This window comes from Carcharodon carcharias, chromosome 21 (assembly GCF_017639515.1).
Source record: "Carcharodon carcharias isolate sCarCar2 chromosome 21, sCarCar2.pri, whole genome shotgun sequence".
Taxonomy (NCBI): domain Eukaryota; kingdom Metazoa; phylum Chordata; class Chondrichthyes; order Lamniformes; family Lamnidae; genus Carcharodon; species Carcharodon carcharias.
This window is the reverse complement of record NC_054487.1, coordinates 45,799,708-45,817,613: the sequence shown is the minus strand read 5'-3', so window position 1 is coordinate 45,817,613 and position 17,906 is coordinate 45,799,708. Positions and strand designations below refer to the sequence as shown.

The following is a 17,906-nucleotide window of genomic DNA, read 5'->3' as shown; positions in this document are numbered from 1 at the left end:
CAGTACCTTGCCTTCTACTCTGTTTTCCAGTGTCAGACCCAACCAGGGACTGAGCCTGTGTCAGTGGTGGCCATGGGCTGCATTAATGGCACTCCTGAGACAAGTGCAGTGCACTTTGTGTGTTGTTATCCAGAACTTTCACAAAGAGGGCCAGGAAAATCTTCCCTATATATTTTCACTGCTCTCTATGTCTTGTGTGGTGTAGGCATTATTTATTCAAGATCCTGAACTTTCTCTCATATTCACTCACATGATGTAGGGGCCATTGGCAAAGCCAATTATTGCCCAACCCTAATTACCCTGGAGACACAGTAGCTTTCTTAATCTGCTGCATTCCATGTGATGAAGCTATTCCCACAGTGAGTTCCAGAATTGTGATCCAGCAATAATGAAGGGACAGTGATACATTTCTATGTCAGGATGATATGTGACTTGAAGGGAAATTGGAGATGGTGAAGTTTCTGTGAACCTGCTATCCTTGTCCTTCTAGGTGTTAAGGATCGTGGGTTTGGAAGGCTCTGCCAAAGGGGGCTTGGCGTGTTGTTGCAGTACATCTTGTAGATGGCAGCCATGGTGTGCTGCAGGTGAAAGGAGTAAATATCTAAGTGGTGGTTGGGGTGCCACTGAAGTGGATTGTTTTGTTCTGGATTGTGTTGAGCTTCTTGAGTGTTGCTGGAGCTGCACTCATCCAGGCAAGTGGAGGGAATTCCATCACCCTCCTGACTTGTGCCTTGTAGATGGTGGATAAGCTTTAGGGAGTCAGGAAATGAGTTACTCACTGCATAATACCCAGCCTCTGGCCTGCTCATTTAATCACAGTATTTATGTGACTGACCCAGTTAAGTTTCTGATCAATGGTTAACTCCAAGATATCGATGGTCAGGGATTCAATGATGATAGTGCCACTGAGGTGTCAAGAGGAAGTGGTTAAACTTTCTCTTTTTGGGGATGGTGATTGCCTGCCACTTAAATGGCATGATTGTTTCTTGCCACTTATCAGCCTAAGCTTGAATATTTAGGAACATAGGACAGAAATTTAGCCCATTGAACATGTTAGACCATATAATGAGATAATGGTTGTTTTGCGATCTAGCTCCTTATACCTGCCTTTGCCACATATCCATTAATATCTTTAGTTAACAAAAAATCCATCAATCTTAGTTTTAAATTAACAGTTGATCTAGCATCAATTTCTGATTGCAGAAGAGAGTTCCAAACTTCTACCACTCTTTGTGCATTGAAGTGTTTCCTAATTTCACTCTTAAATTGTGTAATTTCTCTTTGTAATTTACCCTTGCAGTACTGGTAACATTTTGGTAATTCTATGTTGCACTTTTTCCAAAGTCAATATATCCTTCCTAAGGAGTGGTGCCCAGAACAGCTCAAGTACTCCAAGTGATGTCTTAAATACATCAAGGGATACTTTTTAATGGGAATTAAAAAGTGATCACATCCTATTCTGTTGTCCAAATCCCCTGGTTCATAGAAATTATTCAATTTCAGATTACGCAAATGAATTTTAGCAGAAACTTAATCTGTAATTTAGCAAGTACAATTTCAAGTGCATTCTGGGTGAAATTTCCTGATTGTACCCAAAATGGAAACTCCCATTAGAATTATTGCTCCAACCCACCATTTAGAGGCAGACAGAAATGATACAAAACTCCTTGTCATTACACGACATTTATTTATCAGTGTTTGAAACCCTAAATTAATGCAAACATTTAATGCCAAAAATATCCAGTGATTCTTCTGTTATTTGTGCTTTCATTCATTAGGAATAATGTCAAACATTTAAATAAATGGATCCTTTTGTCCTCTTGCACATTGACAAATTGGAGAAGACCATCCCAAGATATTTAACTGAGGCTGTGCTGTAGATTTTATTCACTTTCCATACTGGAGTAATGACAGCCCAGCCCTGCAACTATGTCCAGAGCAGGAGCTAATGAATGTCATCCAAGGATCCTGGACATTCACACATGATGATCACACTCAAATCTACAGTTTATACTCCCTGATGGTTCAGGGGTAATATTCACATTCTACCAGGAGGACAAAGTTTGCATTTATATATATTTTTATTAAACTCCAAAAAGTAAAAACAATCGTGCAAATTTCAAAGAGGGTGGGAGCACCTTCGTTTCTTTATTCCTGTTTCAATTTGTATTCTAACAGGAAAACAAGGTGTTCCAGAAATCAAGTAGGTTTTGAACTTCTCAGACAGGAGACATCGATTCAATTTGTGTTGGCTGAGGTTTTGAAGGGAAAAGCAGCTTATTCTTTCAGAAACATTTACAAGCCAGGAGCGCTGGTGAGGTGTCGGGGGGTTGTGGGTGGGGGCTGGTAAGGTGTTAGTTTGCATCGTTGAACGCTAAAGCTGAAGCTATTCCCAACAATACCTTGAACTTCTGTTTGTTCAAGAGAACAAACCTTTTCAGTGTTCAGTGGTAGGAGAACATGTACATAAGGCAGTATGAATGGAATTATCTACTTGATAAGGAAGGAGTAGAAATATCAGAATGAACCAAGTATCCCATTGCTGGTCAGGGATACACTGAGACTTTTCATTTACACCAAAGATAGTGAGCCAACTGAGAGTTATAGGGCTTTTCTTGGGGGTGGTGGTGACTGTTATGGGTAAGATCCTAGGTGCCAAACAAGGCAAATTTACTGCAGTAGCACCACATTCATGATGTCCTGTAGAGAATGGAAGCAATGATCTGAAAGGAAGGGTTGCTGTCCCATAGCTAACAAGCAATATTACCTTGTATTAGATTTTTCTAGCAAGTCACACAACTAGTGCCAGTTAGACCTGGGACTTCAATACACAGGTGGCCTAATAAAACTTATAGCCAGTCACCACAACACCTCAGAGCATTGGGAGAATCTGAAATAATCCTTTGTGCTTTTAATGCACAAAGATAGGTTGGAAGTAAGTTATTAGATGTATTCGAATCAGAAATGAAATAGGAAAATCTTCTCAGCCAGAGTATGTGGGCACAACTAATGTTTCACTGGCATATCCCAAATAATTGATCAGCAACCTGGTGCAGACCAATAATTCATCAATATACAGGTGCTAACCAGATAACTCACCGATGTAGCAGTGCTGACTGGATATCCTGCTGATGTACCAGCACTGACTGGATAATTCACTGATGCACTCACGCTAACCAGATAACTAGTTGATGTATCAGGGCTAACTGGATTACTCACTGATATACTGCAGCTGACCAGGTAACTCACCAATATACCGGGACCGGCCAGATAACTCTGAGGTACAGGTGCTGATTGGATAACTCACTGATGTACTGGTGTTGACCGATGTGTCACCAATGCACCGGCACTGACTGAACAATGCACAAATATGTGATGCTGACTGGATATCTCAAGCTGGATCTTTTTCCCCCTGTTGGATCTGACAGAATAACTTAGGTGTGCTGCATCTGACTAGATAGTTCATGTGTAATGGTATTGATGAGACAACTGCTGAGCATATGTCTGTGTTATTCTATCAGCTCACCTGTACCATTATATATTGTATCACAAGGTGCTCTTTTTGCTCTTAATAATGAAAATCTTGAATGGTAATCTGAGCAGCAAAAGAATATGGGCACTGCATTCCACATAACTGGTTTACCCACAGGATTCATACAAAAATGACCTAAGGCCAGTGTGTGTAATAGAACATTAATTCCATTAAAGATGTGCTGCTTCCATTTTAGTAATGAAGAATTCACAGCTTAGGTTATCATAGAGATATTCTTATTGTCACAAAGGTAATATGTTGCCTCTCTATGGAGGTACAAGTGATTGGCAGTGTTTCTTAGTGTGATATTAAATCTTTTTGAAGAATACTCCCTTTTCAACCTTCCTTCTGTCCAGCAAAAATGGGTTGTTAGTTGTGACACTGTAGGAAGAAGTGTATTCTTGTTTTCTGAATGTAGCTTAGCAATGGGACTCATGACCATTAAAATTTTCAAATTGTAACTTGACCAGAGACTATTGCATCTTCATTTTATACTTATTAAAATTAAGTATTTTTTGCACCCGAGGTGATATATATCAGTACCAGAAAATGGAACAATCTAACTCATCTCGTGCCAGCAATGAGCAACCCCAGGTTAAATATTGCCCAATTAGATGCAGAGTAAAGCTATCTTACCTTTGCACTTATAATGTACCTCAGGTCTAATCTCAAAAGGCCATCGCCACTGGACCTATAACTCATCTTCCACTCCTAACGCTAGCCATCCTTGTGAAATTAATAATTTAGAGGTGTTTTGTGCAAAGAGATTGGCAGTTTTATGCTATGGACTATCTCCTAGAGGGAACAGGCTGAGACTCAGTTCACATTGGACCCTTACACTGAGGTGATCTTCAGTATCAAAAGAAAAATGATGTGTAAAAACCACCCTATCAACTAACCCTCCATATTTGACAGCTTTATATTCTCTTTACAGGCATTTTAAACAGAGGAGGTGAGACAGGATGATATAATTGGTATAATGACTAAATCAGTGCAATGTCAATTGCATCTTATGCTACAAGTTTATTAGTTTTCTCTTTAGTCGGAGTTAAAAACAAAGATTTAAAAAAAAAACACTGTAATCTTGGCTTTCCAGCAGATACGGGACCTGCCATGGCACAATCTTCCTGAAGGATTTTCAGAATGGAGTTGTCCCCAGACAGAATCTACCCTCAGACAGTATCCACCTATTGAGACAATAACAGTACCTCCTTTTGATAAAAGAGACATCTGAACTCAGTGTTAGGCCAGAGTACAGTGTGCGCGGTGAAACTGTCTGCACATGATACGGTGGTTGCACTGGGAGAAAGGGATATTTCTGAGCTATGCATCCAGTGCTATTCCAAACACTCCTGGATCAGCAGTGGAATGTTTCCTACGTGCATCTTAGGTTGACATACACATACAGATATAAATTGCTCCAAGGATCTGTGCCCACAGTGGTTACAGCTCTTGAACTGTACAAAATTAACTGCTTCATCCATTGTAAATCAAAGCCACCTGCTCCTTTGAAAGGGGCAGCAAGCTGTGATACAAGGAATCAGACAGACTAGGAATGTCCCATATACAAACCCCAGCCTATGCAGAGGGCAGCTTTGAAGCAGTGGTGGAAATGTTGCAATCAGCCTGTGTCCCAAGATTAGAAAGGAAAAAAATGTCCAGAGTTCCTGCTCCTGATTGCTATTACATGATCCCTGTTGAAAAGACCGCTGAGTGAGGATATGATTAGGCTTGACTGTGATGTCTTATGCAATCAAAAAGCTTGCCCCCTTGCCTTGGCTCACATGTGACAAATGGTCTCTTGAGGGAGGAGCTGAAGCCTGTGGAACGGAGTTCTTACATGAGCCACCACCATTGAAAGAATTAGAAGGAGGAAACAATTTTTGAAAACTTTGAAATCCCATGCCCCAAAATTTTCCCAAAGGTGGAAACAAAAAAGCTGCAACAGTCCTTAAAAGGATTAACGAATGCTCCCGATATTGAAGCTGCCAAGTGAGAGGAGGTGGAGGGGGGTGTGCAAATCTATGTTCTGCACTCCTTAGTAGTGCGCAATCTGAGTAATAATTCTTGCTGGATTCTCATCCCTGCTGTAATAGGTCATCACTGATCAAATGATTTGCAGGCTGGTTTCCATCTTTTGTGCACTCTCCATGTGTCTCTTGCTCTGTGATCCCTGATTAAAGACCTCCAGTTATGTTGCTTGCAGAAACCCAGTCAGGGAATTGATCAAGTTGGAATAGAGGAAATCCCCAGGTGGTGATAGCCAGCATCACAGCAACCACCCCGATCACATTCACTCCGAACCCAGCTTTCACCTGCAAACATAGAAATGGGACTTTCAGCCTGAGAACAACCCTGGGAAAGGAGCAACGAACTAATTCTGAGTTTCCAGCAAGGAAGATGTGCTCAAAACAAATGTGGGTCAGAAATAGTTATAACACTCTATTCTCTAAGCTCTCTTCACCCAGCAAGCATATTAGGGGACTGAGATTATGGAATTTGCCCTCTAATATCAAGGTATAGTCTGCAGGAGTTACTAACGTGCTCTGTGCAATTGGTACTTATAGTGATAAACATAATTTGATTCAAGAATATGGGATGGAAAGTCATTCACTGCCAATCCTGTGATAGCGGGATTGTCCTACGAGGAGAGATTAACCAAACAAGGCCTTATTCTCTAGAGTTTATAAAATGAGAGGTGATCTCATTGAAGTGTACCAAATTCCTACAGGGCTCAACAGGGTACATGCAGGAAAGATGTTTCCCCTGTTTGCAGGGGTCTAAAACCAGGGGGCAAAGTCTCAGAATAAGAGGTAGGCCATTAGGACCAGGATGAGAAGGTATTTCTTCACTCAGAGGGTGGTAAATTTTTTGGAATTCTCTACCCCAGGGAGCTGTGGAGGCTCAGTCATTGAGTATGCTCAAAGCAAAGGTTGATAGATTCATAGGTACCAATGACATGAAGGGATAAGGAAATAGTGCGGGAAGATGGTGTTAAGGTAGAAGATCAACCATGATCTAGTGGAATGGTGGAGCCAGCTCGAGGGGCTGAATGGCCTACTCCTGCTTCCATGTTCCTATGCTCCTAACCCACTTACTGCAGCATCAAACAATTAGCCATGCTCAATGGAACCCGAACTCTTCAACAGATCCTTCCAAAACTGTGAGCCCTACCATCTAGGACAAGGGCAGCAGGTACTTGGGAACATCACACCTGCAAGTTCCCTTCCATGTCACACACCTTCTGATTTGGAACCATACCACCATTCCTCGTTCCTTCATTGCATAAAATCTTGTAGCTCACTCCCTAACAGCAGTGTGAAAGTAGCTACACCAGATGGACTGCAGCGGTTCAAGAAGGCAGCTCACTACCATCTTCTTAATGCTGATTATGGATAGGCAACAAATGCTGGCTTTGCTAGTGACACCTGGGAGGTAACTGTGTGCCACAGTTCAGCATATTCTTGGCTCTTAACACACGTGTGACACTTGCACAAAATGGGGCTGATCTGTACTTGTAAAAATCAGCATTAGCGAGACACTTACAGCCTCAGATTGAGGTTGTTGACTTACCATTCCATTCACACCAACGTTTTGGCCGACGCCCTTTTAAAAATACGCAGCCCTGGGTGGCTAACATGCAAGAGTTAAGCCTGTTCTGTATAAATTGGGGTCCTAACGTAGTTAAGACCCTGATTAAAACCCATGGACACCTGGGTGCAGTGAGTTCTGGTCTGGCTCCACCCATCGGTATTGTTGTTCTGATCAGGAAATTTAAAAAAATTTTCATTTTGTGAAGTCAGAAGAAGGACTGTTCCTGCTCCAAAAAAATATTGCTGGCCAGTATGGCCTAGTTTTGCACCTCATGGGAATCACCTTCCCTATCCTCACCCAGAGATCTATCTGCAGGTTTCTGCCAGTGCCCCAGCCAACTGACAGTCCAAATCTGAGGACCAGTGAGCTATAGGGGTCACCTAAATGCTGATTGTAACTTGTCTGTCAAACTTAAATGAGACTGGAGCTTAAAAGTGTCTCTTCACCCTTGGTAGAGGTGGGTCTGCTCACTCAACTGAAAAGTCACAATTGACCTCAATGTTAGTTAGAAACCCACAACGTTGCCACTTATGGTGCTGGGAACATGACTGAGTGCCATCGATCAGTGATGTACACAGGGCTGGAGAGGATTATGCATATGCATATTAATGATTCTTGCTCAGGCATGCCATGCTTCTAACTGAGCAAACTGAAGATATAACAATGAAATGGGATTAAATTGGAAGGCCTTCTTTAATACTTGAAATATGGTTTCAACATAATTGGAGTTTGTCACGCTTCCTTTAAAATAACAATCTAATTGCAATCAAGGAAGAAGGACAATCATTTCCTCCCTCTCAGCCCTTCCACGTTCGTCCCTGATGCTTCTTCTCTGTAACGAGTATGGGTGATAAATTGGAATAATTTGCATCCAATTTTTGGACACTACAAGTACCTCTAAATTTCCCAAATGGCGTGTATGGCATATATAGACACATGCCATATTGATAAGGGCATGCAATGCTGTTTTGATGCCAGCAGTGCCATTTTGGAGCGTAACACTTCAGTTAACACCCTATCTTAACTTTGCACAGCTAAATACATGTTCAGCAGCAGGAAGGACCCCTTGAGAACGCAATTTAAAAGAGATCATCAACCACTTACAGGTTAGTTACTAGTTGCTTTCTTCTGGCTGTTGTTTTAATTTTACAAGTGTTTGGTGCCTTTTATAGTTGGTTAAACATGCAAAGGTCTACAGAGATTGATGTGGCATGTGATGAAAGAGTTTTTGCTAACTTCATGGCTTCTGCGCAAACTAGTTGCTCACAGATGTGAATGCACTAGGAGGCATTCTACTTTGAATACAGCATTACTTAGAGAATGAATCGAGGGCTGGCTGTGAATGGAACAACAAGCTTCTGGAAGAGGGAGGAGTGGGTAGATTGGCAAAGAGTTCTCAGCAGGAGAGTATATCAATCCAGAGTATTCAGCAAGCAATTCTCCAACCTCAACCCCATTGCGGAACAATGTCTGAAACGTCCGTACTTCAATAAGGATATCACTGAAATCTGCTACCTACTGCAGCCACAACTGCGACATCAGAGCAGGCAAGGGCCATTTTGCCAGTAGCTGTAAAGGTGACCTTTTATACATCTGACTCTTTCCTGGTTGCAGCTGAAGATATTCACACCATCTCATGGTTTGCCACTCACTGTGGCATAAGGGAAGTCACTGAGGCTCTCTACATAATGAGACTGAACTATGTTTTATTCTTTCTTGCCCAAAACAAACAAGCAGAGCAAGCACACAGCTTCACTAGGATTTCAGTCTCCCCATGGTGCAGGGTGCCATTAATTTCACACACATCACTTTGCAGCTGCCAGATTTCAACTCTGACCTGTACTGTACTGGAACTGAAAGGGATTGCATTCCCTCAACATCCAGCTGGTGTGTGACCACAGGCAGCGTATCATGCCTGTCAATGCTCGGTATTCTGAAAGCAGTCATGCTTCATTCTATGTTAGCTGTATAAGAGTCTCCACGGCAAATCAAAGGGTGCCCACTGGGCAACCAGGGCTACCTGCTGACCACAAGGCTGATGACTCTATTGTGCAACCCGTGCAGCATGCATTCTATGAAAGATATGCTGTCACAAGAAAAGTCACAGAACAGACCTTTGTGGTGTGGTATGCTGAAATGTTGCTTTAACTGCCTGGAGCATTCTGGAGGAGCCCTATAGTACACAGAAGAACTGGTGTCAAGATTTGTGGTGGTCTGTTTGCTGCACTGCAATCATGAGGAGACCCTAGCCACCAGCTACATGGCAAGCAGCTGAGGAACAGGAACCGGGGACGGAGAAAGGGGAACGGAGAAAGTAACCTAGACAGCCTCGCTCTGACCAGGCTACCACGATAAATTCATTCAAATGCAATCCTAGTAATCCCAACCCCAATTCCACATTCACCAACAATCCTGCACCTTACCTTTCCTCTGTTAATGACCAATACAGTGTCTGCTTGACTACAACGCAAAAATAAAGGCCACCACAAAATAAACATTCCAAACTAAATTTATAAATGAAAACATATAGCGTGCAAAAGTCAATAATCATCCTTGTGTATTCCCTTAGGGCCAGTTTTCCATGGGGAGGATTTTAACCTCATTGGGGGGGGGGCGCGGTGGGCGGGCCCTGAAACAGCCGTGCAACAGTCCGCTGCCCGCGATTGCGCCCTGACCATGATTTCACGTTGGCTGGCCAATTAACATCCAGCCATCGTGAATCGCACGCTGCTTGGGTGGTCAGGGGAGGAGGGTGAGTGAGGAAGTCAGCGCTTGCTGGGTGCACTCAGTGAAAGCTCCCTGAAGGCACAGAACTTCCTCAGGGAGCTGAAGATTTTTCACATGAAAAATAAAATTTTTTTAAAAAAAGAAAAACATTCCCCTCAGGTGACTCTGTCACATGAGCAAGGACAATGTTAGAAATGAGATTTAAAAATTTCAATTTTATTTTTAATTAACATCAGAAACCTCATCCGCCTTTGGATGAGGTTTCCTTAAATATCCAAAGGCTGCTTGGCCTTTTTGTCCACCCACGAACCATGAGCGGGCAGGGAAAAATTCTGTTTAATTAATTTATTAATGGGCCTAACAGCCCTCTTAATTATTGGCGGGCGTGCTGCGGACTCCCGCGTGTGCCCGCTGACCGAAATATTGCTCGAGTGCGTGGCGATGTCGGGATGCTCGCCCAACGTCATCGCACACTACATCTCGCTCGTGCCCCCGCATGCTGAGGTGAAAATTCAGCCCCGTGTGTTTTTGCTTATGCTATGTTCCTACACAGTGTTACCCCAATAGCTGTGGAGTGGCTGGTGGAAGGCTGCTGAAGGAAGAGCTTGCAGATAGCCTTCCAGCATAATCTTCAGCAGCTCAACGCAAAATGGAGGAACAGCACCTCGTCTTCCGACTGGGCACTTTACAGCCTTCCGGACTGAATATTGAGTTCAACAATTTTAGATCATGAACTCTCTCCTCCATCCCCACCCTCTTTCCGATCCCCTTTTTTCCAATAATTTTTATATATTTTTCTTTTCCCGCCTATTTCCATTATTTTTAGATGTATTTCCATCCATTGTTTTATCTCTACCTTTTAGCCTATTTCGATCCCTTCCCCCACCCCACCCCCACTAGGGCTATCTGTACCTTGTTCGTCCTGCTTTCTACCCTTAATGTCACCTATTAGCACATTCCTTAGACAATATCACCACCTTCAACACTTCTTTGTCCTTTTGTCTATGACATCTTTTGGTTATCTCCACCTATTGCTGGCCCTCTATCCAGCTCTACCTGTCCCACTCCCCCCCCCTTAAACCAGCTTATATTTCACCTCTTTTCTATTTTTCCTTGGTTCTGTTGAAGAGTCATACGGACTCGAAATGTTAACTGTGTTCCTCTCCGCAGATGCTGTCAGACCTGTTGAGTTCCAGGTATTTTTATTTTTATTTTTGTTCTAGCTGGTTGCTGCTTGTGCTGCAATGGAAGCTGCAATACTGGCCATCAGATGCTGTATCTTGCTGAGTCCTTAAGTGTATGGGCAGAGTTGGCCACCATTTCCACACTGGAAAGGATGGGCTCCAAGCTCTGTGCAAAGCCTCGATTCATGTTGGTGCTGGTTTCCTCCATGCTGCTCAGTATTGACGGCAGATTTTCTGGCAGGTCCAGCAGTGAGCCAAGCATTTTGTTGTGCATACCCTTCAGTCTTCTTCTGTAAGCTGCAACATCAAAACTTTCATCTGAGTTCTCTTCAACAGAACTTGCACATGACCTTGCCCTCCAGCGAGCTAGCACCTGTGCTATCCCTGCCCTCTGCCCTGATTGCAGCCCACTCATGCCTCAGTTTCTGAACTGATGACTGAGTGTGTGAAATTGAGTAATGGTGTGTCTTCAGCATCACTCTCTTCTTGGTGTTCCTCCACTGCCTGGCCAGCTTGCAATTCTTGGAGCAGGATTTTTGGGTCAGCAGGTGGGCACGGAGGATGGGCCCAGGAGCAGCCAGGAAAAGGTTCACTGCCTGCCTTCAGCCCCCAATTGTGATTTCCCACTGGCTGGCCAAATAACGGCCTGCCAGCGTGAAACACGCGCTGAAGGGCTCAGCACTGGGGGCTGAAGTCAGCGCAGGTGTGGGGGCATGCGCAATGAAAGCTCCCTGAAGGCAGAGAGCTGTCTCAGGGATCTGAAAAATTTTAAAATCAAAAATAAAGTGTTGGAAATTCGGAAAAAATGTACCCACAAAGGACTCACTCACATAAACATATACATAATAAAAATTGTCAAAACATTTTTTTAAAATTAATGTCAGAAACCTCATCCCGCCTGTGCATGAGGTTTCCTCAAAAATGCAAAGTCTGCCTGGCCAAATCACCCTCCCGCCAACCATAATGTTGGACGAGCAGCAAAATATCTTTCTTAATTAATGCTTTAGTAGCCTTAATAGGCCTTTTAATCATCGGCGAGCACGCTATCGACTTTCATGTGCGCCCCCCCGACTGAAATATTGCACGAGTACATGATGACATCGGGACGCACGTCTGATCGGGTTGGGCTCACGTCCATTCGTGGCACATAAAATTCTACCCTTGGTTATCTAAAAGAGAAAGATACAAGGGTGTATGGTGTGAAATTTTACGACCCGTCCCCCATCCCCACCCTAGGATCAGCCTGGTAGGTGGGTGGAGTAGAAAATCAGGTATCATGGTAATGACACTTTGGCATCGCCTACCTGCCAATGCTGGTACTTTACCAGCTGTGGAGAGGTGTTTTGAAGTCGGCTCACTCTTGGGCAAATTGTGGCCCTTAAATGGCCAATTAATGGATATGGGGGAGGTGGTGGTGGTGTAGTGGTATAGTCACTGGCCTAGTAATCGAGAGATTGACGGTAATGCTCTGGGGACCCAGGTTCAAATCTTATGGCAAGTGGTTGAATTTGAATTCAATAAAAAATCTGGAATTAAAATTCTAATGATGACCATGAAACCATTGTCACAAAAACCCATCTGGTTCACTAATTCTCTTTAGGGAAATAAATCTGCCATCCTTACCTGGTTTGGCCTACATGTGATGACTCCAGACGCACAGTGATGTGGTTAACTCTAAATGCCATCTGAACAAGGGCAATTAAGGATGGGCAATGAATGCTGGCCTAGCTAGCAACACCCACAATCCATGTGGATGTTCCTCTCACCACCAATGACATTTTACCAGCAGTGGTGGTTGCTCGGGTGATGAACTGGCGGACTTGTTGCCAGGTGGGGTGATTCTTTTTTAGAGTCAATCTTCCCAGTGGTGCTGCTGGGACTAGAGACCTGCTGGCCATTTGACTGGCTGGCAGCTCTTGGAGGTGGGACTTTCTCCAGTCGTTAAATCACTGTGAGCCTCCCAGGCTAAATGCAGGCAGGCTCCTCTATGACCTTTAGTCTGGGGTTAGGGCCATCACTTCCCTGTAGAACTCCTCCCATTACGTGGGGAGGGGTTGGGGTGTAAGAGATGCATGATGGCATGAGATGGGACGAGAGTGTGGGATGAGGAGGGTGTTAGTTGTGAGAAAGAGGATTCGGTTTGAGGATATTGTCATGTCTGATGGATTCAGCCTCACCACTGACCCTGACCCCAGCAATGGCCATTTCAATAATGGTGGACACTGTCTCCTCCATGAGGGTTAGGAGATGCAGCCATACATGTCTCCTGCTGTTTAGGTGCTGCTGCCTATGGTTCTGTGTCAGGTTGTCCTGCAAGAGAGGGAGGTATGTGACGGAGTGCTGTGCATCATGTTTGGCTGACATGGTGGAATTGTTGTCAGTGAAAGCTGTGAGATATGGGTGTGAGGCTTGCAACAGTGTGAAGCGTGTGAGGATGAAGTGGAGCATATGAATATCAGGCATGAGCCCTGATTTGTAGAGATTCTTGATGGCTGAATGGTGGGACTGTGGGGAATTCAGCAATGTATGAGGCTAGTGATATGATTGGGAGAGAATGGCATTTGAACTTGTGTGAGGTCATTGACCTGCTTGCACACTGCATCTGGTTCGTCGGGGCTTACCTCCTGGTGTTGACAGGGACAATTGTCTGCTCACACCATCTTCTGACCATGTGTCTGGAAGGCCTCTTGCTTCCTATGATCCATGTCCTCTCATCTCCTTTCCACCTGTTCCACCAGGGCTTCCAGTATAGTGCCTGAAATCATTGTGTCCACTCTCTCCCATGTTCTGCCATTCTTCAATGATTACCAGGTCAGAGTCACTTCCTGTATGACTACCAGCAGCTGCTGCAGCCACAATGCACTCCCCCTTTAAGAGTCAGAGGCTAGCCTTAAGCAGTGCAGGATAGCTTTAAGTGCCGGCCATCACAATATTGTCTACCTGCAGATGTGTCTGATTAATCAACAGCATAATCAGTAATGATTGGAAGCTGAAATTCTCAGAATGAGCAGGCAGTAACAAGGGCTATCTACATCACAATTAAACGCATGAGAATCAATCAGGCAACGTGACCTCCATATCATTTTTGGGTGCTATCAAACGTAACTCAATGTTCCTTACCATGTCCTGAATCTGGCAATGTCCATAGCTGAAGACGATGGCATTTGGTGGATTACCAACAGGCAGCATCACGGCAAAGGACACACACATTGTGGCTGGTATCAATGTGTATAAGGGATTAATCTGTAGAGTTTCAGACTGCAAGAAAAAGAGGGAAGTATTAAACACAAAGTAATGCATTCTCTGGCATGGCTTTTAGGTTTATGTATAGAATAATGGAGACTTGACAAGAGGTACTGAAGCTTGAAGAGATACTTTGGAGAGACTGGAATAAGGATATGATAATGTAATTACTCCTGCCTCATTAGCATGTAATTGTGGGGTCTGTATCAATTGCAGCCATAAGGGGAAACACAGGAAATCCCTGGTGGGGGCAGAGACCTGTTACAATGGCCCAAATTTTCACAGAGTCATAGCGACTCTGTGGACCTTTAAAAATGGTGGGTGGTACCCACATCAAGACAACTAGCCCCATTTTCGACAGATCCCACTTTTGCCAGTAAAGGCGGGGGTGGGGGGGGGCAGGCGCGGTGCAGACATGACTCACACATGAGGTAAACCTGAACCCAGTAGGGCCATTTGAACTCAATGCTGAGTTCACACAGACCCCATTTTTGCTGTAGTGAGGGCCTTAACCTGCGGTGTGGGGGTTATAATTTTTTAGAGTAGGCATAAAAACTCCAGAAAGGCAGAAAAGGTCTGTACACTTGTCAAACAGCTTGCCTGTGAAATCTCCAGCTCTCAAAAAATTAAAAGTAAACCAGGCTTCCTGTGTCAATGAGAGGTAAAAAAAATCTGGTCTAGCAGTTACAGAGCTGTTTGTTGACATTGCCCTAAGGGATATCATTATGTCATTATTAATACTTGTCTGCTTTCCATAACCTATCATTATCTCAGTAGGGGGTCCTAAGTTCACATTTTGACTGACAGTTTAAAGAAGTAATTAAAGGATTAGCTGTCTTTGATGTGGGGTCATGAATCACATCTGCTTGTGTTTGTAAGGGACTAAGCATTTGAGGGGATTTAAATGTTTGAATGGGCTTTCATGAGGACTGTTTTTATAAATATATTGAAGTCTGGAATAGATACTTAGAATTTTATTTTATTTCAGCTCAACATGGTTCCTGAGGTCAGCCCATGGTGAATGCTGGGTGAGTTGGCATGGAGGACAAATGGTGGTGGGTGGGTTAGCATGAGTTGTCATGTGCTGACATTAAGTTGGCATTGGGGAAATAAGGGTGGGTGGAGGCATGAGTTGGTAATGGAATGTATGGGGGCCATTAGGGGTGTGTGGGAGGCATGGGTTGGCATGGGTGGGACACTGGGAGTGGGTGGGCATGTGAGGGGTGAGGGCTAGAGGGACTAAAACATAAGCAGACAACTGAGACGAAGCCACAGAGAACTGAGACGGGCCTTGTAAACAGTCCAAATTGGCACTTAGCAGCCACAGTAGCATCCTCCAACCTGCATCCGGGGTGAATGGGTCCAAGTCCACCCCGCACCCATGCTCCTGAAATAAAGATCCCGCCATTCAGGGGAGTTTTTCCTGAGGTGGGTGTGAAGAGCCAGGACATTCCCCGTATCGCGCTATTCAACTCGAGAGCAAAAATCCAGGTCTGTAACCCCTTTTCCACTTCACTGCACCTGGGGCAGGGTGTTCCTTAGGTGCAGCAATGAGAAAAATAAATCAGCACCAAGCATCATGGCGTACTGAACAATAAAAGGTTTTTATTTAAAAGGAAGTCATCACCCTGTTGGAAAGTTTTCAGATAGCACAAATTCCTGATTCGTCAGGGTCTCCTAGCCCAGAAGATTTCATGGAAAATCTTTGATATTCTCTGCACTGGTAAATGCCACACTTTAAGAGTGGACGCACTGTACCCAGATATTCTTAGCTGCAAAATTTAAAACCTAAAACTGATCAAGGTTCACCTGTGTTTGCAGATCACATGACACCTGGCCAGACAAAAACTCCCTTAAGTTCATAATTGCCTCAGGATAATATTACCTAGTTTTGAGGAGGTTCCATTATGTAACACAATGAGATACAGACCCATGTAAAGTTGCCTCAATTAATGTTCTTGTTTAATTTTGTTAATTTTTTTGGGGCATCATTCTTGAGAATACAATGCTTTCCACATTTTGCATCAATCGAGTGTTCAAAGGCCTGACACAACTGGAGTCAAGTGCAGGGTAAAGCTCCCATAGTACTACCCCATCAGGCAATCTTAGGACAGGTACAGTACAAGCTGGATGCAAAGTAAGCTTCCTCTACAATGAGTGAACAAGAGAAAAGGCTTCCATGGGTTCATTGCAGTGAAATAGAAAATAAGCTTTGTAACAAACTGATTTGTGACTTTACTACACCCTGATGCAGAGGAAATCTTCCTCCATAAAGCTTGAACCCCAGATTGGAAAGGATCACTCTCTTTTGCTGCACCATCCATTATCCACAACATTCTAATGGCCAGACTACAGGCTCAGGAGTAATCTCTATCAAATTGTGGACTTTCTCTGCACTTGAGTTGAGCCACAAAGAAGGTGGTAGAACTTCCAAATCGCATTTCAATCAGACTCCTCACAGCCAGCAGGGAAGTGTTGACATTGATTGGTTTACCTAGTTGCTCAGCATGTTCTATTCAAACACTCCTTCACACAAAGTGTAATGGAAGCTTTGTGTTCTCTCCCACGCAAAGCTGTTGCGGCTATGTCAATTTTAAAAATTCAAAACCGAGATCACTGCCCTTATTACGCAAGGATATTAAGGATTACAGTACCAAGTTGGGCTGATGGAGTTAAGATACACGAGCCAGAGCCCAACTGAATGACAGAATGGACTCAAAGGGCTGAATGACCTACTCCAATCCCTATATACAGAACAAAGTGAAATAGTAATTAGAGAAGCCTTAATTTAACAATAGACAACAAGTTTGCATCAATTTAACTGGGCACTGCTTCCACCAGTGTTGGGAATGGCGTAACTTACCAGTGTGGAAAGAATAGGTAGGAAAACTGTGATGGTAGCTGGATTACTCGCAAATTCAGTGACAACTGACACTAAGAGGCAGGCAATTAATGTTACAGCCCATGGAGGGAGGTTACTCATTGGTTCCATCTGACGCCCAATCCAATCTGATAAGCCAGACACCTGGGGAGAGAAAAACGTAAATTCATTAAAGAAACATGTGCACACAAAGGGAACCTGCAGATTGTACTAAGGAATCCTTTGGTCAAGAAACAACAAGGCTATATGATGGTGTCAAACACCTAAATGATATCTGTGCAACACAACTCACTGTATTTTTTAAGCTAGTAGGCAGTACAAACCTGAAAAATAATTTCCTCCAGGCGAAATGACAAATTAACTGAGGAGGCTAAGCCTTCTTCAGATTATCTCTCCAAATCTCCAGGTTCAGCCAGCAGGATGTGCCATCAATCCATTAAGAGACAAATCATTTTCTCTTCCTTCAGGGTAAGAAAACTCCTTTTTTTCTATCTCCATAAGGATAGTTGCTACTTGTGAAAGCATCTTTACAAGCCTGTTAGTTTTAGAATTACATCAATGTGAAGTGACCCAAATAATCATTCTGCTGCCTGAGCACTTTCAGTGACATGAAACACTGTAATTAACTGACTGTTGCCGGCCTCCAGACAAGATCACAAGATTTTTACATCCCAGAGACTCTACATGTCCTTAAACAAAGGGTCAAGTTTAGAAACACACACACCGCATGGTTATACTGGACCTA

At 43.6% G+C, this 17,906-nt stretch overlaps 1 protein-coding gene across 1 annotated transcript in view; it reads right to left on the bottom strand.

Moving 5' to 3' along the window:
- Positions 1 to 4,538: 4,538 nt before the first annotated feature.
- The window catches only part of LOC121293059 (solute carrier family 13 member 4-like), a 119,099-nt gene continuing 105,731 nt past the window's right edge, over positions 4,539 to 17,906 (bottom strand). Inside the window, exons 13-15 of the mRNA XM_041215650.1 lie at positions 17,144 to 17,305; positions 14,158 to 14,295; positions 4,539 to 5,847 (exon numbers count right to left, since the gene is read on the bottom strand). Of these exons, the coding sequence (XP_041071584.1) occupies positions 5,710 to 5,847; positions 14,158 to 14,295; positions 17,144 to 17,305 (438 nt within the window). The 3' untranslated portion in view covers positions 4,539 to 5,709. The remainder of the gene's footprint in view (positions 5,848 to 14,157; positions 14,296 to 17,143; positions 17,306 to 17,906) is intronic.